The 18,618-nt window shown below is 34.3% G+C and overlaps 1 protein-coding gene across 4 annotated transcripts in view; it reads left to right on the top strand.

The window, feature by feature from the left end:
* LOC123636962 (WD repeat containing planar cell polarity effector) overlaps positions 1-18,618 on the top strand; it is a 316,119-nt gene that overhangs the window by 115,912 nt on the left and 181,589 nt on the right. For all 4 annotated transcript variants that reach the window (XM_045549710.1, XM_045549713.1, XM_045549709.1 and 1 more), the window contains exons 9-10: positions 2,978-3,169; positions 17,376-17,985. In XM_045549710.1, coding sequence (XP_045405666.1) covers positions 2,978-3,169; positions 17,376-17,985 — 802 coding nt within the window. The remainder of the gene's footprint in view (positions 1-2,977; positions 3,170-17,375; positions 17,986-18,618) is intronic.

Below are 18,618 nucleotides of genomic sequence, written 5' to 3'. Positions count from 1 at the left end.
CCTTCATGTGTTAGCATCTCTTCCCTTCACTAACTCCAGGTAATTTGTTTCCTTACTATATCAGGGACTTTACATCTGTTAAGGCAGGATTTTTATTTTAAATTATGTGTTTAATTTAAGTTTTGCCACATTACATTTTAACTGCTGGGAAAGCATACTCTCTGCTAGAATGAGTATCTAATACATTTTCCAGGCTGTTTCAGTTCAAGGCCTCTTTTCAGCAATGACTTGTGTTTGCAAGATTGATCCAGCCTCTGTGACGTGGATTTGAGACAGTTCACTGTTCACTGGGAACAGAGCTGATATACAGCTTCCTTAAAAAAGATGCACACTTATGCCATCCCTAGAGCATCTATAGCAAGGGCAAGGAGTTTTAGAAGCCACCTTTGTGGCTTGAAACTTGTATGTGTGTTGGGAAAAATAGTACTTAAACTTTTACCCTTTGGGATTATTACTTATTATGAATAAGGTAGTAGTGGTGTGGGGAGGATTTAGTTTAATTTAGTAGAAACATCTTAACATGGAATAAAATATATTAAATGAGTTTTTCATTGTGGTAATAAACTACAATCTAGTTTATTTGCCAGCTTTGTGGAACTTCTATAAATATTGATTTTCTTGAACTAGAAATTAGAGGTACTCGTGTATTATATTGGGTTAGCAAAAAAAAAAAACTGGTGTTAGCATTCTTACAGGGTTGTTATTTTCCAGAATGGCTAACTGTAGGTTTACTTGGAATATTGTTTATTTACTGATATTGTTTTTTAAAATGTACCAATATGCATTAACTCAAATCATTTAAAGTAAATGTTGTTAATGCTAATATATAAAATGTTGTATGACTACTTTTTTCATCTTAAATGTGATGGATAGCTTGGTGAAGTCTTCTCAACTGAAGGACAGTAGCTACCTGTTAATGAGACCAGAGAAAAACTGTCAGGATGTCATCTTTTCTTATGAAAAGATATGGAAAATCTAGTATTTGGGTCCTTATACCTTATGTAAGGGAATTGCTTGCTTATTTTTTCTGCCTTTAGATTTTGGAAATTAGGAACATGGGCACTCCACTTCATTTTTATACATTAGAAAAGTAATCTGTTTCCTTTTGGAAAGTCCATGAATTTCATTTCCTGGTTTAATATTTAAAATATAGATATTTAATACTTACTTAAATCTTCCATTTGTCCATTAGAAGGATATTTTAAGAAATTTGTTCATTTTACTTGCTCTCTTGATCATCATGACAGAATACTGATAACATTAAAACTCATAGGAAACATGAAATTTCAAATAACGTAAATGATTTGCATTATGTAAGAACTGAAAATTTCAATCGCTCTTTTTAAACTATTTCCTCATTGAGAAATTCATAGGTAATATGCTTATGTGGCAAGTCAGACATCAAAAAAATGTATGTGTGTTTTTAAGCACTTAGTAATTTCATTGTGATATTTCTTTCAAATAAGAAAATAGTTAAGATAATGATATTGAGAGCTTAAATATAAGAATTTGCACTTAAAAGCATTAAGTACATCTATGTTGTCTGTCATTACCCATTTGGATTTTAAAATAAGGAAGTGGTATAGAGTATTGTACTTATGCTTTTTGTTATAGCGGTATCATAATTTAATTCTTTCAGATTGACGTAATTTTGGCAAAGAAAATTGCAGAGTAAATATCCTAAAACTATTGACCTTTATCAAGTTTTCCTGTCTACATTTTAAAAATCCAGTTCAATTTATTTAACAGTGAAGGGACAGTGCAAGGAGTTAAATGTTTACCATGAGAGAACAACACTGGTAATTACTTTGATTTCAGTTCCTTTTGATGTGCATTCAGAGGATGAAGAGGTCAATAATATTATGGCCATGCAAATAGAAAAGGGTTCCTTTTGACCATATTGAAAAAAAATAGCAGAGGATTATTAAAGCATTAACCTTGATTTTAATGGCCTTGGTTGAGTGGTGAGATCACAATTTGGATGAGCCTGATTATTTACTAAATACAATACATAAATGCAACGGGTTCTTAACACCCATTGCACTCTGGCATTATCGCATTACTGCCATCCTTTGTTGCCTTGCAGACAGGAATATGAAAGCAATCTGTCATGTAGTGAGACTGGCTCCAGAAGCATTTCTCTGATAAGAAGACCCCCTGCCCTTTGCTAGTGTCTGGTCCAGTAGGCTTAGCCATGCGCTTAATCCCCAGAAAGTGGTTCGATTATTGCTGACCAGCAATGGCAAGATAGTTTTTTTTTTCTTCCAAGCTATCAACCTTCCATTAATTCTTTAAGCAGAAATACGGTGCAATCTATATTTCCTTGGCATGTGTCACCCAGATGGTGCCGTGCTTATGTTTTCAAATAACCATGTTCCAAAATAACATAGTTTGAATAATAAATTCTACAAATCCTTCCTAAGAAAGAGAAGCATAATTCTCAGAAGCTGCATAAACTTTTACGCATGATGCTGTGGCTTATCCCTTTTATGCAGAATATATGTGTATATGTCTCATATATTCTTTAAAGAGATATTTGCCTCAAGTTGTTTTTCCTTTTATTGTTGTCAGTCATTGTTAACGTGTTATGTCTTAAACAGTAGTCAGACACTCTTGGTCAGCAGTACTGAACTTGTCATTTAATACAGCTAGTCTTAAACCTTATGTGTAGGTCGATGCTGTCAAGCAACCATGACTGTACATTTTGCTATTGATTGGAATTGCTACATCCAATTCCTCCCTAACTCACATTTCTCCTTTTCCTTCCTGCTAAAAATGGGGAGAATTTTGAACATATGTCTTTTTTATATATGTGTCAAAAGAATTTGGTAAATTCTGACACCTTCTTAAGCACATATTTAACATGCATATTTACTTGCATGTATCTACATTTCCAGATGCTTTAATTTTTGTAATACTTTGAGGGTTTTGCATCTTTCAAAAGAAATATTTCTTGTATGCTTTTTTTTATCATTAGATTTCCTATTATGAAATACCTGGCCCAGTAAACAGGACAACAGAGCGTCATCTAGCTATTAATTGTGTTCAGGATATAATTGTTTGCTGGTGGCCACTCGTCAGTGATGATGCTTGGCCGTGGACCCCTATTTCTTCTGAGAAGGACAGAGCCAATCTGCTGCTCCTGGGTTATGCTCAAGGAAGACTAGAGGTAAATCTAAAACAAATATATACATTCTAGTAAAGTACAAATAAAGTAGGATTATTGGTTTTTCTATTCTCAAATGAATGTGAATAATTTTTTTAACTTACAATTTTTTCCAAATATTCAAAAAAGGAAATTATATATGAAATGAGATCCTAAGAATTATCATATCTAGAGGATACCCTGACAATTCCAGAGCTGGCTGGAACAGTGTAGTGATTAAAAGCAGAGACTTCTGGGTTAAAATGCTGGCTGTGCCACGCCCTAGCTCTCTGTCCTTGACCAAATTGCTGACTTCTATGTGCTATAGTTTCATTAGTTGAAAAATAGAGTTAATGAAGACTGATGAAGCAGCAGTCCCCACCCTTTTTGGCACCAGGGATTGGTTTCATAGAAGACAGTTTTTCCACTGATAGGGTAAGGGGGAGTTCAGGTGGTAATGTGAGCAATGGGGAGTGGCTATAAATACAGATGAAGCTTTGCTTGCTCACCTACCACTAGCTTCCTGCTGTATGGGCTCTGGTTCCTAAGTTTCATGGAAGACAATTTTTCCATGGAGGGGTGGAGCGGGGCTGGCAGCAGTGGAGCTCTGTGGCCCGATTGATCCCTAATGGTACTGGTACGTGGCCCAGCGGTTGGGGACCGCAGAGCAATACCAACGTATAGTAAACTCTGAATCACTGTTCACTATTGTGATTCTTGTTATTAACATTATTAGTACTGTCATTACTGTTTGCTCATGATTTCATGCCTGTGAAAGCTATGTTACCAATTACCCTCTTCAAATGTCAGTCAATTAACAAACATTAGTCAAATGCCTATTTTGTGCAAGTCCCTGTGGTGCCAAACCATAGCTGGGGCAGGAGAGAAATAGAGCAATGGCCTTCTCAGTCTAGTATCCTGTCTCAGACAGGAGCACCAAAAGGGTTAATCTGTGAGGTGAGGATAATATCCTCACTCTCTCTGTTCCTGACGATGGTTTGATCAATCATTCATGTGTGAACCTATGTGTATTTTCAGTTTGTGCTAGTACTTTGAGTATGAAATTCTCTATTTGTGTTTTTTATAATAAAAAAAAAGAGCTGTCCCCCCCACCCCACCTTTTAAAGTTTTTACCTGGGTAAAATAGTATGTTTTTATATTTTCCTCTAAATCTGTCATCTTTTAGTCTTTAAGGAGTATTTCTCAGAATTAATATTCCGAGATAAAATGAACAAGTTTAAGTTTTCTCTATCCCTATCTACCTCTTTTGGTTTTATTAACTTTCAGGCTGTCTTTTAAGACTGAAAAGTCCTAATATTGTATGTATGTTTATATGTATGTCTTCCTTAGGAGTCTTCTCAATTGCCTATAGATTTTTCTAGTTTCCTCTTTCTGGAACTTTTCCAATTCTGTTGCAGTGACTAATATCACTTGTAGCATTTAGGTATGGATTTTGTGAGGCTAAAGAAATGCTGTGTTCCTGATCACTTCCAGTTCATGCCCACCATTTTATTGATCTTGAGTCCTGAAGCTCATTGAGTGGTAGACTTCATCAAAATGACTTAAAGTGATTAAGCTAATTAGTATTCTATTAAATGAAATCAGCTTTTAGTTATACATTTTACTCTTTTATTTGAAGTGAGTATATTAAATGAAATTAGGACTGTCCTAAAAAGGTTGTACATATGGTCTGTACACCTCTTTGCTTGGTGTCATCTAGATGATAAACTTTGCAGCTGAACAACCCTGGGTTTGCCTGTTAGTTGCAGCACATATTAACCGTGTGACCTTAATCAAGTTTACTTCCTCTAAGTTCTATCTACTTCTAGCTAATTTTATGTTCTGTGGCCTTGGGTAGATCTACCCTGTCTAGCTTTAGTTTTTTTATTTTTAAAAGGATGGATTTAATCCAGGTAGGTCACCTCCAGGCCCCTGAGATCTCTAAAAAGTGCTTATCTGGATCTTGAAGCACAGATATGATTTAGCATTGCCTGCTCAAAAGTCTTCAGGAGATGCTAAAACCAAACTCAGCCTCAGCACTGGGAAACCCACCCTGACTGACCTCGACCCACCTTTCCAGTGTTATTTACTTATATAAACCTATGTTCTAGCCAAATGAATTTACACACTAACTCATTATTTCCCTCCTGGATGTACACATTAATGGTATTTCTACCTGAAATAGCCATGTCATTCAGCAACTATTGAGCATGACCATGGAGTAAGCACTGTATTTCATACCGGGGGGTATGAGTAAGAAACTGTCCCTGCCTGCAAAGACCTTAGTGTCTACCAATGAGAGACAAGTAGGAAAATGTGTAAGTCATTAAAGTGGTAATGGTGCTGTGGGTCAAGTATGGGTAAGCTATAGTGGGAGCCAGTGGGGAGTGGTGATTGATTCTATTTAGAGAGATGTTAAGGAGAGAAGATTGAAGAGGCTTCACAATGTGCTCAAATACGAGATTGGTGCACAATTTTACTTTCTTTTCTTATCCTTTCTAGGTTTGATGTCAGAGTGATTTGGCTAGGTTTTACTTTTTTTCCTCTCTGAAACAGTACCAAAAGAAATTATCTGATACTTGAAAGTTTGGTAATACTTACCTATAAAATTGCCTGGGTGTGGTGTCTTTCAAGGAGGATAGATGTTTCATTACTGATTCCATTTTTAAAGGTTTTTTTGTTTTTTGGAAATTTTGTTTTTTCTTTTTGTTTTCCATAATTTGTATTTCTAGAAAATTATCCATTTTATGTATTTGAATATACTTTTATAAAGTTGCATATGATATTTGCACATGATTTTTTATTCACCACTGATTACATAATGTCCCCCTTTTTGGTCCTTTGATCCCTATATATTAAGATATATAATTAATTTTTTGACAAGAGCTTTTCTTTTAGGATTTGGCACTTTTAGTTGTTCTATCAATATTAACTTGTTGGAAAAATTTGTAAAGTTTTCTTTTTCAGAACCTCATGTGAAATTCAATGCACAAAAGGTGAACATCTTTTGGAAAAAATGTCTAGGGCAGTGATTATTTTTCTTTTTGTGTGTGTGAAGACATAATCTTTAACTATGAAGTGTAAAAGATTTTTTTAGACTATCATGAACTAAAACCACCAGTCTATTAAAGTAGTATTCAGGTATATCCCTTTAAATTTTTTTTCACTAGCAGCCAAGGGACTTCTTGAACTAATTATCAGAATAAAGATACAATGTGCTCTTTAACCCTAAAATTCAAACTAAAAAAATAGCTGCCTTGTAGAGAAGAAATTTAATTTTTGGATCTACTAAACCGTAGAATTTTTAAAAAGCATTTCCCATCCAGGTTCAGTTAGAAAAGATAATAAGCTTATATTTGAACAGTGGCAGGATCCTAGAGCAATAGTTCCTAGCTTTGGCAACACATTACAATCACCTGCAGAGCTTTTAAAAAGGGGCCCACCCAGACCAGTTACATCAAAATCTCTGGAGGGAAGGGAGCATCAGTAATCTTTTACGAGTTCCCTAGGTGATTCTCGTGTGCATCCAAATTGAGAACCACTGCTTTATAGCAAATTAAAAAAAAATTTTTTTTAAGCCATCTTTTTTTGCATTAACAGACCATGGAAAGGAGAAAGCCCACATACTGAATGAAATGAGAGTTTTAACAGTAGATTCTAAGTAGAAAATTGGCTTACCAAGCACCTAAAAAACAAAACAAAACCAAGAAACATAGAAATAAGCTCTCTGTGACTGAATTATCTGCCTTTCAGAGGGGAAACATTTTAAAATTTATTTTATGGATATTAGAAAACTGCTGGTCTAATTTCATACCACAGAGTTCTAAACAACAGTCTATATCTTAATTAGGAGCACAGAGCAGAGAGAATTATGTAGTCTAAGAAAAAAAATTTCTTTTGAAAAATATATAATAGTGCAGAAAAAGAAGTTTTTATTGGTAAATTCATTAAAATGCCTTTTAATTGTATATATGTGGATTAGCATAAATAATTTGGTAGTTGTTTTCATTTAAATTTCCACATAGTCTTTATATTTCCTTTTGGAAAGTTACTATCATCTTCCTAAAACTAGTATTTTACTCATTCACTTTGTCAATAATGTGATGACAAAAACTTATTCTTCCCTTACTTTTATATTTAAGCAGATATTCTAACTTTTTAGATGTTTGGATTTGATAATACTTTCTGAGTATGGTGTTAATTTCATGATATCTTACTCAGAAAAGGTCACCTGAATTTGTTTACCAAATTAATCAAAAATACATAAGCAGAGCTATTAAACCTGAAAATATATTGCCAGGGCTAGGGTAATATATTTTATATATTTGCATAAAATATATTTTTAGGGAATTATAACCTTACAAAGATTATTTTTTCCCATAAGAATTAAAAACTATTTTTGCAGTGATTTTTCAAGAACAGTAACTAATGGGAAAGTAATAATCTGACCAACTATTAATATATTATAATTTGACAAAATAGGCATTCAGAAAACATTATAAATATATTCAGCTGAACAGCCAACATATTTAAGAAACATCTCTTCCAAAGAAATGCATGTACTGTATTAGCTTTCAGCCAAATAACAAAGATATTCTATTTTAGGGATGCTGGTTTTTGAAAAAATCTCTTTATCATAAAATAAAACACACAAAGAAAACCACACAAAATAAATGTATAGTTTATTGAGCTATAATAAGGAAAAAACCACTGGAACCACCACTCAAGTCAAGAAATAGAACTGTGCACACACCAAAAGTAACCCCATGTGCTCTGTCACAATCCTAACCCCTTCCCTGTCCCCAAAAGTAACCACTATAATGACTTTTAATCACTCTGTTGTATACTCATATAGTTTTTTTTTTTTTTTTTGAGACAGAATCTCCCTTTGTTGCCTGGGCTCGAGTGAGTGCCATGGCATCAGCCTAGCTCACAGCAACCTCAAACTCCTGAGCTTAAGCGATCCTCCTGCCTCAGCCTCCCAGGTAGCTGGGGCTACAGGCATGCGCCACCATGCCGGGCTAATTTTTTCTATATATATTTTAGTTGGCCAGATAATTTCTTTCTATTTTTAGTAGAGACGGGGTCTCACTCTTGCTCAGGCTGGTCTCGAACTCCTGACCTTGAGCAATCCACCCGCCTCGGCCTCCCAGAGTGCTAGGATTACAGGCGTGAGCCACTGCGCCCGGCCCTCATATAGTTTTTATCACCTGAGTCTACATCCCTAGAAACCATAGTTTAATATTAGCTATTTAAAACATTTTAATGTATATCTTAAATCTCTTTTAATCTATAAGTTCTCCATCCATCCCTTTCTTTTCCTTAAAATTTTTCTATTGACACTACAGTGTCCCATAGTCTGGATTTTGTTGTTTGCATATTCCTACATGGTTTGACATGTTTCTCTGTCCTTTGAGAATTCTGCAAGTTAGTAGTCAGTTTTGGCAAGACTGTATGGGATGATTTGTTCTTTCATCAAGAGGCACAAAATTTTAGGTTCTCTCTTTGTTGTTTTTGAGAGAGAGCATCTCACTCTATTGCCCAGGATAGAGTGCAATGGAGTTATCATAGCTCACTGCAGCCTCCAACTCCTATGCTCAAACAATCCTTCTGCCTCAGCCTCCCACGTAGCCGGGATATAGGTGCTTGCCACCACGTCCGGCTAATTTTTCTACATTTTGTAGAGATGGGGTCTCACTATTGCCCAGGCTGGTCTCAAACTCCTGGACTCAAGTGATCCTCCTACCTCAGCCTCCCAAAGTGTTAGGATTATAGGCCTGTACCACCACACCCAGCCTGTCGTTTCTCTTTTTGATGTTAGCAGCTTTGGTGTTAAGTGCCTAGATCTATTAATTCATTAGGATGGTAAAATGATAATATTCTAATTATATTGTTTCTTTTTCATTTATTACTTGGGATACTTTTATAGAGACACTTCCAGTCAACTCCTATTTGTTTTCCCAATATTGTATTCACATAGGATAAGCAAGATAAATGTCTGATTCTTTTCTGTTTACTGATTTTCAAGAGAATTAATTGATTCCCTACCACTCTCTGAAGGTGACCAATTAGTTTTTACTTTTTAAATAGTATTATTAATTCATGAATTTAAAATACTTAATTTTATGGGGCTCATAAATTATAATTTGTTATCCTTTTGGAAGCTCAGATTGTCCTATCTTTGGCCAGTGAGAACCTCTTGAAATTGGCTCCTCTTTTTGTTATGACCTCACCAGTCTTGGATATCTTCTCTGCTACCTGGTATGACAACATGTTCTATGCTCATCTTGTATATTTCCTGCTGCAGACCTGGAGTTAGTAATTTCTCCAAGACACTTTTATTTTTCCTTTTAATGGAAAACAGTATTTTAAGCCGAAGTCAAGGTGTTAAGGATATTAGGTTATTGTTTTTGAGTTGGTCATTGTTTTTAGGTTTCCTCAAGTAGAAAAAGTTAGAGATTATATATATATATATATACACACACATACATATACATACACACACGTATAGAGTTCGTTGATACTTCTAACTTAAATTCAGGGTATTTAATTTAATCTCTTTTGTATTATATTTGTATTTCCTCTCATGTTCCATATCAAAAATCCTAGCTTGTAGGGGTACAGGGGATGAATTATTGTAGACTATCCCATAATTACTCATTTACTGTATTCCACAGTACATACCTGACAGTCTCAAGATAATCATGCTAATTTTACCACTATTAGTATAAATTACTGAGAACATTCAAAAAAATTTTGCCTATGTTTTCCTCATTTATCTCCCTTCCATTTTTAAATAGTTGTATTTTATATTATTGGATCATATATTTATTACATAAAATGCCCTCTCTCTTTTAATCCTCATCTAGTTGTCCATGGGTTTTTGGTTTTGCTATTTAATTGAACTAACTGTCTGTTTTATGTGGGGATTTAGAGAGGTAAAAATCTATGGTACCACCACCACCACCTTTCCAGAATCAGGGATTCTGTGTTCATGGTTATGATAAACACCTTTAGTTTGAACAACTTTTTGTAAAAGGTTAAAGTCTATGTTTAGATTCACGTTTTTGCATGTGAAGGTACAGTTGTTTCAACACTACTTGTTGCAAAGACTATCCTTTCTCCATTGAATTGCCTTTGCTTCTTTGTCAAATATCCATTGACTGTATCTGTGTGGGTCTATGTCTGGGCTCTCCAGTCTGGTCCGTTGATCTGTTTGCCTACTCTTTCATGAAATAAGTTTTTAATATATTTATTGACTGTTATAACAAGTAGTTCTATGGATTGGAGGATTTTATTAATATGAACATATAAATTTATAACTTTCCCAAATGTATAAGGGAATACTTATGCTTCCTAGTAAATATGTACATCTTCCTAAACTTTTCTTTTTATGCTTGTAAGACATTTATATATTTATCCTGAATATAAATGTCAGAGTTCATTGAAAGCTATTAAAAATAAGAGATGTATCCATTTGAAAATGATTGTTACTATTTTGTTTTTAATTTATATATTTAAATAAGTAAAAATGTAGAGCAATAGGAACTCTTATTCACTACTTATTGAATAGTGAATTAATAAACTATGGTAGAGAGCAATTTAGCAATCACGAATATGATTGAAGATGACTCTCCTGCACTAAGAAGAACAGTCTCATGTGCGTTAAGGAGACATGTACAATAGTGTTCTTAGCATCATTGTTTATGATAGTAAAGAAATTTGGAAAAATTTAAATGTCTATTAAGAGGAAAATGAAAACATATTTTGTGGTGCATTCAGAGGGTGGAATGCTATACAGCAGTTTAAATGACTGAACTAGAGCTATGCGATTATGTGAAATCTCAAAAGAATAAGTTGAGCAAAAAGACATTACAGCATGACACAATATAATAACATTTACATAAAAATTTAGAACATTCAAAATAATGTGGGTTCTACAGAGTTGTTCTGGATTGATGAAATAATAGTAATACATAGGAATAAATACCAAATTCATAGTAGTGTTGCCTCTGAGGAATGAGAGAAGGGAAAGGGATCTGGCAGGCTTCAAATGCATGTGTGATATTTTATGTCTTTAAAAAAATTAAAACAAAAGGATAGTATTTCATAAAGCTGTTTTCACATATATCATATTATTCTCTCTACTTTTATGTGTGTTTTCAATGTTTCATAACAAAGAAGTAAAAATAAAATGTACCTTTAACTTCTGTTCCTAAAAATTTCCATGAAGTGAGGAGGGAAATGTAGATATCAGAATAAATTCTACTGACAAGCTAAGAACTTTTGGTTGCTGCATAATCTTTTAAATTACCTACTAGTGAAGCTATTCAATTTCAGTAAAGGCCACTCTTTAAATGTTTTTCCTGATTTACATATGTGTGACTTAAGAGTCTTAATAGAGACTCTCTCTAACTGAAACATGAAACATGAGAATCTTGAGCCTATCTCTAACTCGCTGTGATTGCTTTTCTGTTTTTTGTGCTTTCCTAATTTTAAAATATCTTCCAGAGGTGGTATCAATCATATTGCCTTATCATGCCTTCTATTCTCTGTACTTTTCCTTCTTTGATGACTGTTGAATCAATTCTATCTACTTTTTCAAATTTAGCTTTTTTAAGAATAAAAATGAATCATCTCAGTAATGCGTTTTTTAACTGGTATCAACCTTAAAGCTGATTGATTTAAACTTGGCTAAAACAATTTACTTTAGGATTGATACTACCAATCTGTTTATCCTTGAAATTGGGAAATTCCAGAACCTTTAGGACTCTCTATCTCTTCTACTCTTTCCTAGCTTCAATTTTTCAGTTCTTACCATTTATTTCTTTACCATACGTTTTCTTTAAAAAACAGCAACAAACAACAACAACAAAAAACATTGAGTCATGGCCGTCCATCTCTTGTAAGACAATCTTCCCTCATTGCCACTTCTAACATCACATAGCCTGTAGTATAGCTAACACACTGCCTGTGTTTCTGTGTTTTTCTTCTTTTTACCTCCCTCTTGCTTTCAAATTAAAGCAGAGCTCTTTTCCTTTAGATTTTCAGACTTTCAGCAGATTTTTCGCCTTATAAAAGTTTTTATTTTTTTCATCCTTTAATTATCTATGCTGTTCTTCCCCTTCTCATTGTTTGCCTATTCACTATGCCTTTGTTAGAACTTTGTACTGTTTGTTATCATAGGCATTCCCACTTGAATTCTAATGACCAGTTCCTGAAACCTCTGATATATATTTTAAGAATCTTTAAAGGGTTAATAGATTTCAAAATTCACCAAGTCTGAGAAGTACCTGAAGACAGGATTAAGACCAAGAACTCAATGAGAGAAGGGAATTCTTGATCATGAAGTTTGTAGGCGATAACAATGAGCACGCCTCATGGAAGGTGGAAGTAGACTTCAAATTAATCTTGATAGGTTACATAAGTGTCACCAACCACAATCTCCTTTTTGAATTATTCTCTCTCTGTTGTGCTTTTCTTCAGGGCATTGTCATTTAGCATTTCTCCCTTCACTACACACCATATTTTTCATTCCTTGATCATATCTTGGCCTTGATCATCTCCTGACTAGTACTTCATTCTAAGTTCATTTGGGGAGAAACACTAGCTGCATAAATGTAAGATGAGAGCTGTCTTAGTATGTGCAAGTTTAGATTTTTAAAAGTCTGCATTTTTTTCTAGGTATTTTGCAATAACTACATAATTCTATTTGGTATTTCCAACTTCTTATTTGCAAGAATCTGCTAACAGAATGTCTTACAGCTAGAAAATATATTTACATATTTTTTCTTTCATATAGTTCTTCAGTCAATAGGATATATAATACTTAAATAACTTCAGAAGGCTGCTGAAAATGCAGGTGTTTGTACTTCATTTTCATTATCTTGGTCTATCACATTAGCATTTTCCTAGAACAGAATGATGGAATTTTTTTCTGCGGCATTTTATTGCCATATTTTATCTGAGCCCATTTTTATCGATGATTATCTGTTTCTCCCTATCTTTTAAATACAAAATGTCTTCCTTCAGAATTCTAATTGAAATTTCAGTCTTTTCCTTCAAATTAAAATATTAATACCACATTTAAGTAATATACAAGTATCATTTTGCTCTTCTTGATCTAAACTTTTTCACTAAGGGCTTGTGCTGTATCAGCCAAATTATTTTATAAACATTTCCCTGTGCAGATTTACTGTATCTATGTACTTTTTTTATTATTATATTTTTGAGACAGAGCCTCACTATATCACCCAGGCTGGTCTCAAACTTCTGGCCTCAAGCAGTCCTCCCACCTCAGCCTTCTGAGTAGCTGGGACTACAGATGTGTGCCACCATGCCCAGCTTCTACATATTTATTGTTGCTTCTTGTTTATTTTATTATAGTACATGATAACCTATATCAGGGCAGTATACAAATTTATTATTTTCATAGACATTTTCATTATTTTATAGAAACATAGAAATGTTTCTTTCATTTTAATAATATTGGTTATCTTTAAAAATCACATAAGTATGATTTAAAATAAATTTGTACTCATGAAATTAAATATGAAATTTATGTCTTTTTTGAATGTATTCCATGAATAGTGTTTATTGAGCCACCTTCATGTGCCAAGTACACTGCTAAATATCATAAATCAATTAAATCAGTTTAATATTAACTTCCAAGCCACATCTTTGCTATGTTTAAAATTATCTTACACATTTATAGTTTGCACTATATAAATATCAGCCATAAATTCTAAATAACCAAATATGGATTTTATTTAGTGTCAATGTTTTTCATTCTTTTAGTTATCTACTATCATTGCCAAAGAATTCAGGGCTTTTTCTTCAGGAACAACAGTAATGGCCACTATTTATTGAGGGCTCTTCTGTCCTTTGCATGTTCGTTACATTATTTTTAATTCTTATAACAATCCTGAAACACAGGTGAATAAATCCTTATTTTGCAGATGAAAAAACTCCAGTTCTAAAAGGTGATCTTGCTCAAGATCTCAGCATTCTGTATTGCCAAAACAAGGATCAGGACCTGTATTTGCTTTTCTAAAAAATGTGCAGTGTTGTTTGTGGAAGTCAGGTCCAATTTGGAATTAAATTCTGAACCCAAGTATATAAAATACTTTAAACATATGAGTATTTTGGATGTTAATGCTAATGTCATATCATTATAAGAGTCATATAAACTTGACTCTGTCTGTTCTTAACATTATATTTTGAAAGACTCCATGCAATAACATAGAAGAAACTTAGTTTTCCTTTTTATGTTCTATATAAACAGATGCAAAACTAACAACAATATTTTGTACTTGTGTAATTTTTTTTTGAGCAGATAGTTTAGTTTTTATTTGGTTCATTTTAGGGATGTTTTTCCATTTACATTGACAAAGCATTCTCTTTATTTTCAGTATAAATAAATCCAAGAATGAAGCATCTTTAAAAGAAGTCAGCTTATTAAGAATTTCCCCTTCCAAACTTATAGCTTCTCATCTCATTTAGAGAAAAAGTCAGAGTACCTATTGGCCTACAAGCTACTATACAGTATTCTCCTCCGCCTCCCAATTCCGATTCCCTATTCCCCAGACTCTCTGCCTTGTTCCCACTTCTCTAGCCATATTGGTCTCCTTGATCTGGCCAATAGGGCTTATACTTCAGGGCCCCTTTCCTCTGCCTAAAGCTCTCTTCTCCCTCCTGACCACATGGCTCACTCCTCTTTCAGGCCACCTTTATCACAGAGGCCTGTTCTGACCTCTATGTCACAACCCTTCCTCCCCACTCCACACTCCCCTTACTTTGCTTTATTTTACTTAATAGTACTTAGGAAGTACGTATATAGGATATCTATATATGTTTACTTGTTAATTACTATAGTTTGCTATTAGGGTGTCATGGGATACAGGAAATGCCACCCCAAAATATGGCACCTTGGCATACTATTTTAAGCTGAAAGAAACTAAGAAAACCAAAGAAGCAGACATATCTCTCTGATCTTTTTATCTTTCCCTGACCTTCCCCTAATTTTCTTCCCTGAGGCCATGAAAAGTATTCTTTGACCTGCCATCCCTGAAAGTAGGTCATAAGACCCTTATGTGACAAGTCTCCTGCCCTATATACCTGGAGGAAAGGAATGAAGACACAGAGAGAAACAGAGAAAAATCTGAACAAACAGGCCTTGCTGAGTTCGCCTCAGTACCATTAGGTCATACCTGGTTTTTGTCCAGTCACGCTTCTACAGGACTGTCCGTTCTTCATCAAACCTCAACATAAAATAGACAGTTTTCCCTGGGTCTTTGGGTCTTCATTTCTGAAAGCTTCCATGTCATGTAAAACTTTGGTTAAACTTGTTATGCTTTTTTCTTGTTAATCTGTCTTTTGCTTTAGGGATGTCAGCTATGAACCTTGTGATGGGTGAGGAAAAGATACTACTTTTTCTCCCCTACTAGTGTATGTTCCCTGAGGGAGAGAATTTACTTATTGTTGTATCCCCAGACCAGTGCCTGGCACATAGCTCATACTCAAATATTTACTGGACAAAAAAGAAAATGAGAGCAGGAAAAAGGGTATGAGGGAGGGAGGGAGTTGATTGTAAGTCCTATAGGATTTTGTATTCCAGGCAAGGGAATAAAAAATTAACTCATTAGTCTGTGGGTAGCCATTGAAGGGTTTGAACAGGGGGGTGAAAGCAAAAGCATTTAATTTAGGAAGAGTAATTTGGTGATGATGTATAGTATGGATTTTTTTTTTAAAAAGTCTCATCAACTTCTCTTCCCCTCCCCAGTCCAGCACTCTGTAATATACCTGTATGTTCTTTTCTAAAAAAACCCAAAAACCCAACTTTTAATTTTAAAATAGTTTGACTCATAAGAAATTGCTAAAATAGTACAGTGAATGCTCTTTGTGTACTTTCGCCCGACTTTCTCCCAACGATAATATCTTACATTACTGCAATACATTGTCAAATACAGGAAAATGACCTTGGTACAATCCTATTAAACTCGGGTACAGACTTTAGTTGGATTTCATCAGATTGTACATGCACCCTTTTTGTGTGTGTATAGTTCTATAAAATTTTGTCACGTGTAGATATGTATTATTTAATGTTTCTAGGTCTCTGAGGTTTTTGACAAAGTAAGCATTGGAGTATCCTCTTTAATACCATTCTCCTGGTTCTTGGCTTGTCATCATTTACACATGAATAAAGGGAATGGCCTGTTGTTTTATTTCAATGTTCTGCTTTGGTGTTTCTTATAGGTAGGCAGCCTTTCCTTTCTATACCAAAGATACTTTTTAAATTTTAATTCACCAGTATTGACAAATCATATCCCAGTCAAATCATATTATAGTCATCCATAGGTACATCCAGGAGATTGGTTCCAGGACACTCCCTCCCCACCTTCCACTCCTACACCAAAATCTGCACATACTGGGCCCTGTAGAACAGAGTACAAAAACTAACACTCTGTATACATACTCAGGTTTTACATCCTGAGGATACTGTATTTTCAATCCATGTTTGGTTGAAAAAAATTCAGTACAAGTGGACCCGTGCAGTTCAAACCCATGTTGTTCTAAGACCCAGTATTTACTAGGTCTTAATTTTTAAAAATTTAAAAAAACAGTACATTGTATTATTTCTATTGATCATTTGTCTACTCAGCAATCCTTAATATCCTTTCTGACAGTAAAATATTTCTATAAGACTGTTAACAGGGTTCTGAAGTTTTTTATGTTTGGGTTTTTTTTTTTTGCCTATACAGACCTACTAATTAGAAATATATTTCTGGTAAGTAATTTCCCAGCAATTTCAGAATTGAAAGGGTGATGGGTAGAGACAGATTAACTAATTGTTTAAAGTCTTTTATTCATTGTTTCTAACTTCTAACTTTTTTAGATGGTTTGCTAACCGTATTATTTTACCAAAACCTGACCATATTAGTTCTTATATATTGTGGGACATATTTAAGTGATTTATGGGCTTTCCAAAACAAAGTGTTAAAGTTTAAATCTTATAGTTTAATTCCTACAGCTGTGCTACATATATTTATATATGTGCTCTATATGAGCTAGATTGCTATATGTACTATTATATACTTATATGTTGCTGATGTTTAAGGTAGTAATTGATGGTCTTTAATAGGTTTCTGAATTGGAGTGATATGCCTGCCTATGACTGACAGCTGAAGAAAAATCAAGGTCTGTCTGAATGTATTTGGTATATTTCTTACAGGTTCTGAGTTCTGTCCGCACAGAATGGGACCCACTGGATGTTTGCTTTGGCACCAAACAGCCTTATCAGGTGTTCACAGTGGAGCGCTCCATTAGTGTAGACAAAGAGCCCATGGCTGACAGCTGCATCTATGAATGTGTTTGGAACAAAATCCAGTGTGTGTCAGTCACCAGAATACCACTAAAATCGAAGGCCATCAGCTGCTGCAGGAATGTTACTGAAGACAAACTAATTCTGGGCTGTGAAGATTCTTCAGTAATTCTTTATGAAACTCACCGTAGAGTGACTCTCTTAGCTCAGGCTGAACTTTTGCCTTCATTAATAAGCTGCCACCCAAGTGGCGCCATTCTGCTAGTTGGCAGCAACCAAGGGGACCTGCAAATTTTTGATATGGCTCTCTCCCCTATTAACATCCAGCTCTTGGCTGAAGACCGCTTACCCAGGGAGACTCTGCAGTTCAATAAGTTCTTTGATGTTCCCAGCAGTCTTGTTCAAATGCAGTGGATAGCTCCTCAGGTTGTTTCACAGAAGCATGAAAGTGGTGACATCTGTGACCTCCTCTTCCTCAGGTTTGACAGAGGACCTTTGGGTGTGCTTTTGTTTAAACTTGGTAAGTCAAGGAAGTTGGTGAGTAAGAAAATAAAAGTGGTTATGATGCTAACATAATTAAGGCAATAAAACTATTCTTGGAATGTAGATTTGTCTTCCCATGAATATGTTTGCCTTTCAAACATTTCATATAGTTTTCTTAAAAATGTTCTGTGTATCATTTTCTAACTTTCAAAGGAATGTTAGATATTTAAGAATTTGGAAATTTTACTAATTGTCAGTCATGATGTTTAAAAAGTCTTAACTTTCACATTTGATACTCTCTAAAATAAACTGTCCTACTCAAGAATATGTGAGTATTTAAAAAGTACTTACTATGTCCATTGAATAATTCTGTGTTGTAGGAATGTAATACTTTTTCTATAAAAATTAGGTTATTGGTGTTTGTTGCTTTCCAGATTGGAATTGTGTGAGGCAAGTATCTTAAAATTTAAAATAACAGATGTTTATTTAGAAATTGCTAAAGATATTTGTATAACTTTTTGTTTTTGCTTCCCTTTTGAATAAAAGTATTCAAAAGGATTTATCAATATATCAAAATGATGTTAATGTAATCCATTTCAACCAAGAGACCTTGAAGTGAAATTTTATTTTGATGATTCATTTGCCTTTTGTAGTTTTGCTTTAACAGTTA

This window comes from Lemur catta, chromosome 4, assembly GCF_020740605.2.
Source record: "Lemur catta isolate mLemCat1 chromosome 4, mLemCat1.pri, whole genome shotgun sequence".
Classification (NCBI taxonomy): Eukaryota; Metazoa; Chordata; class Mammalia; order Primates; family Lemuridae; genus Lemur; species Lemur catta.
The sequence above is the reverse complement of the archived record's forward strand: the minus strand, read 5'-3'. Positions and strand labels throughout refer to the sequence as shown.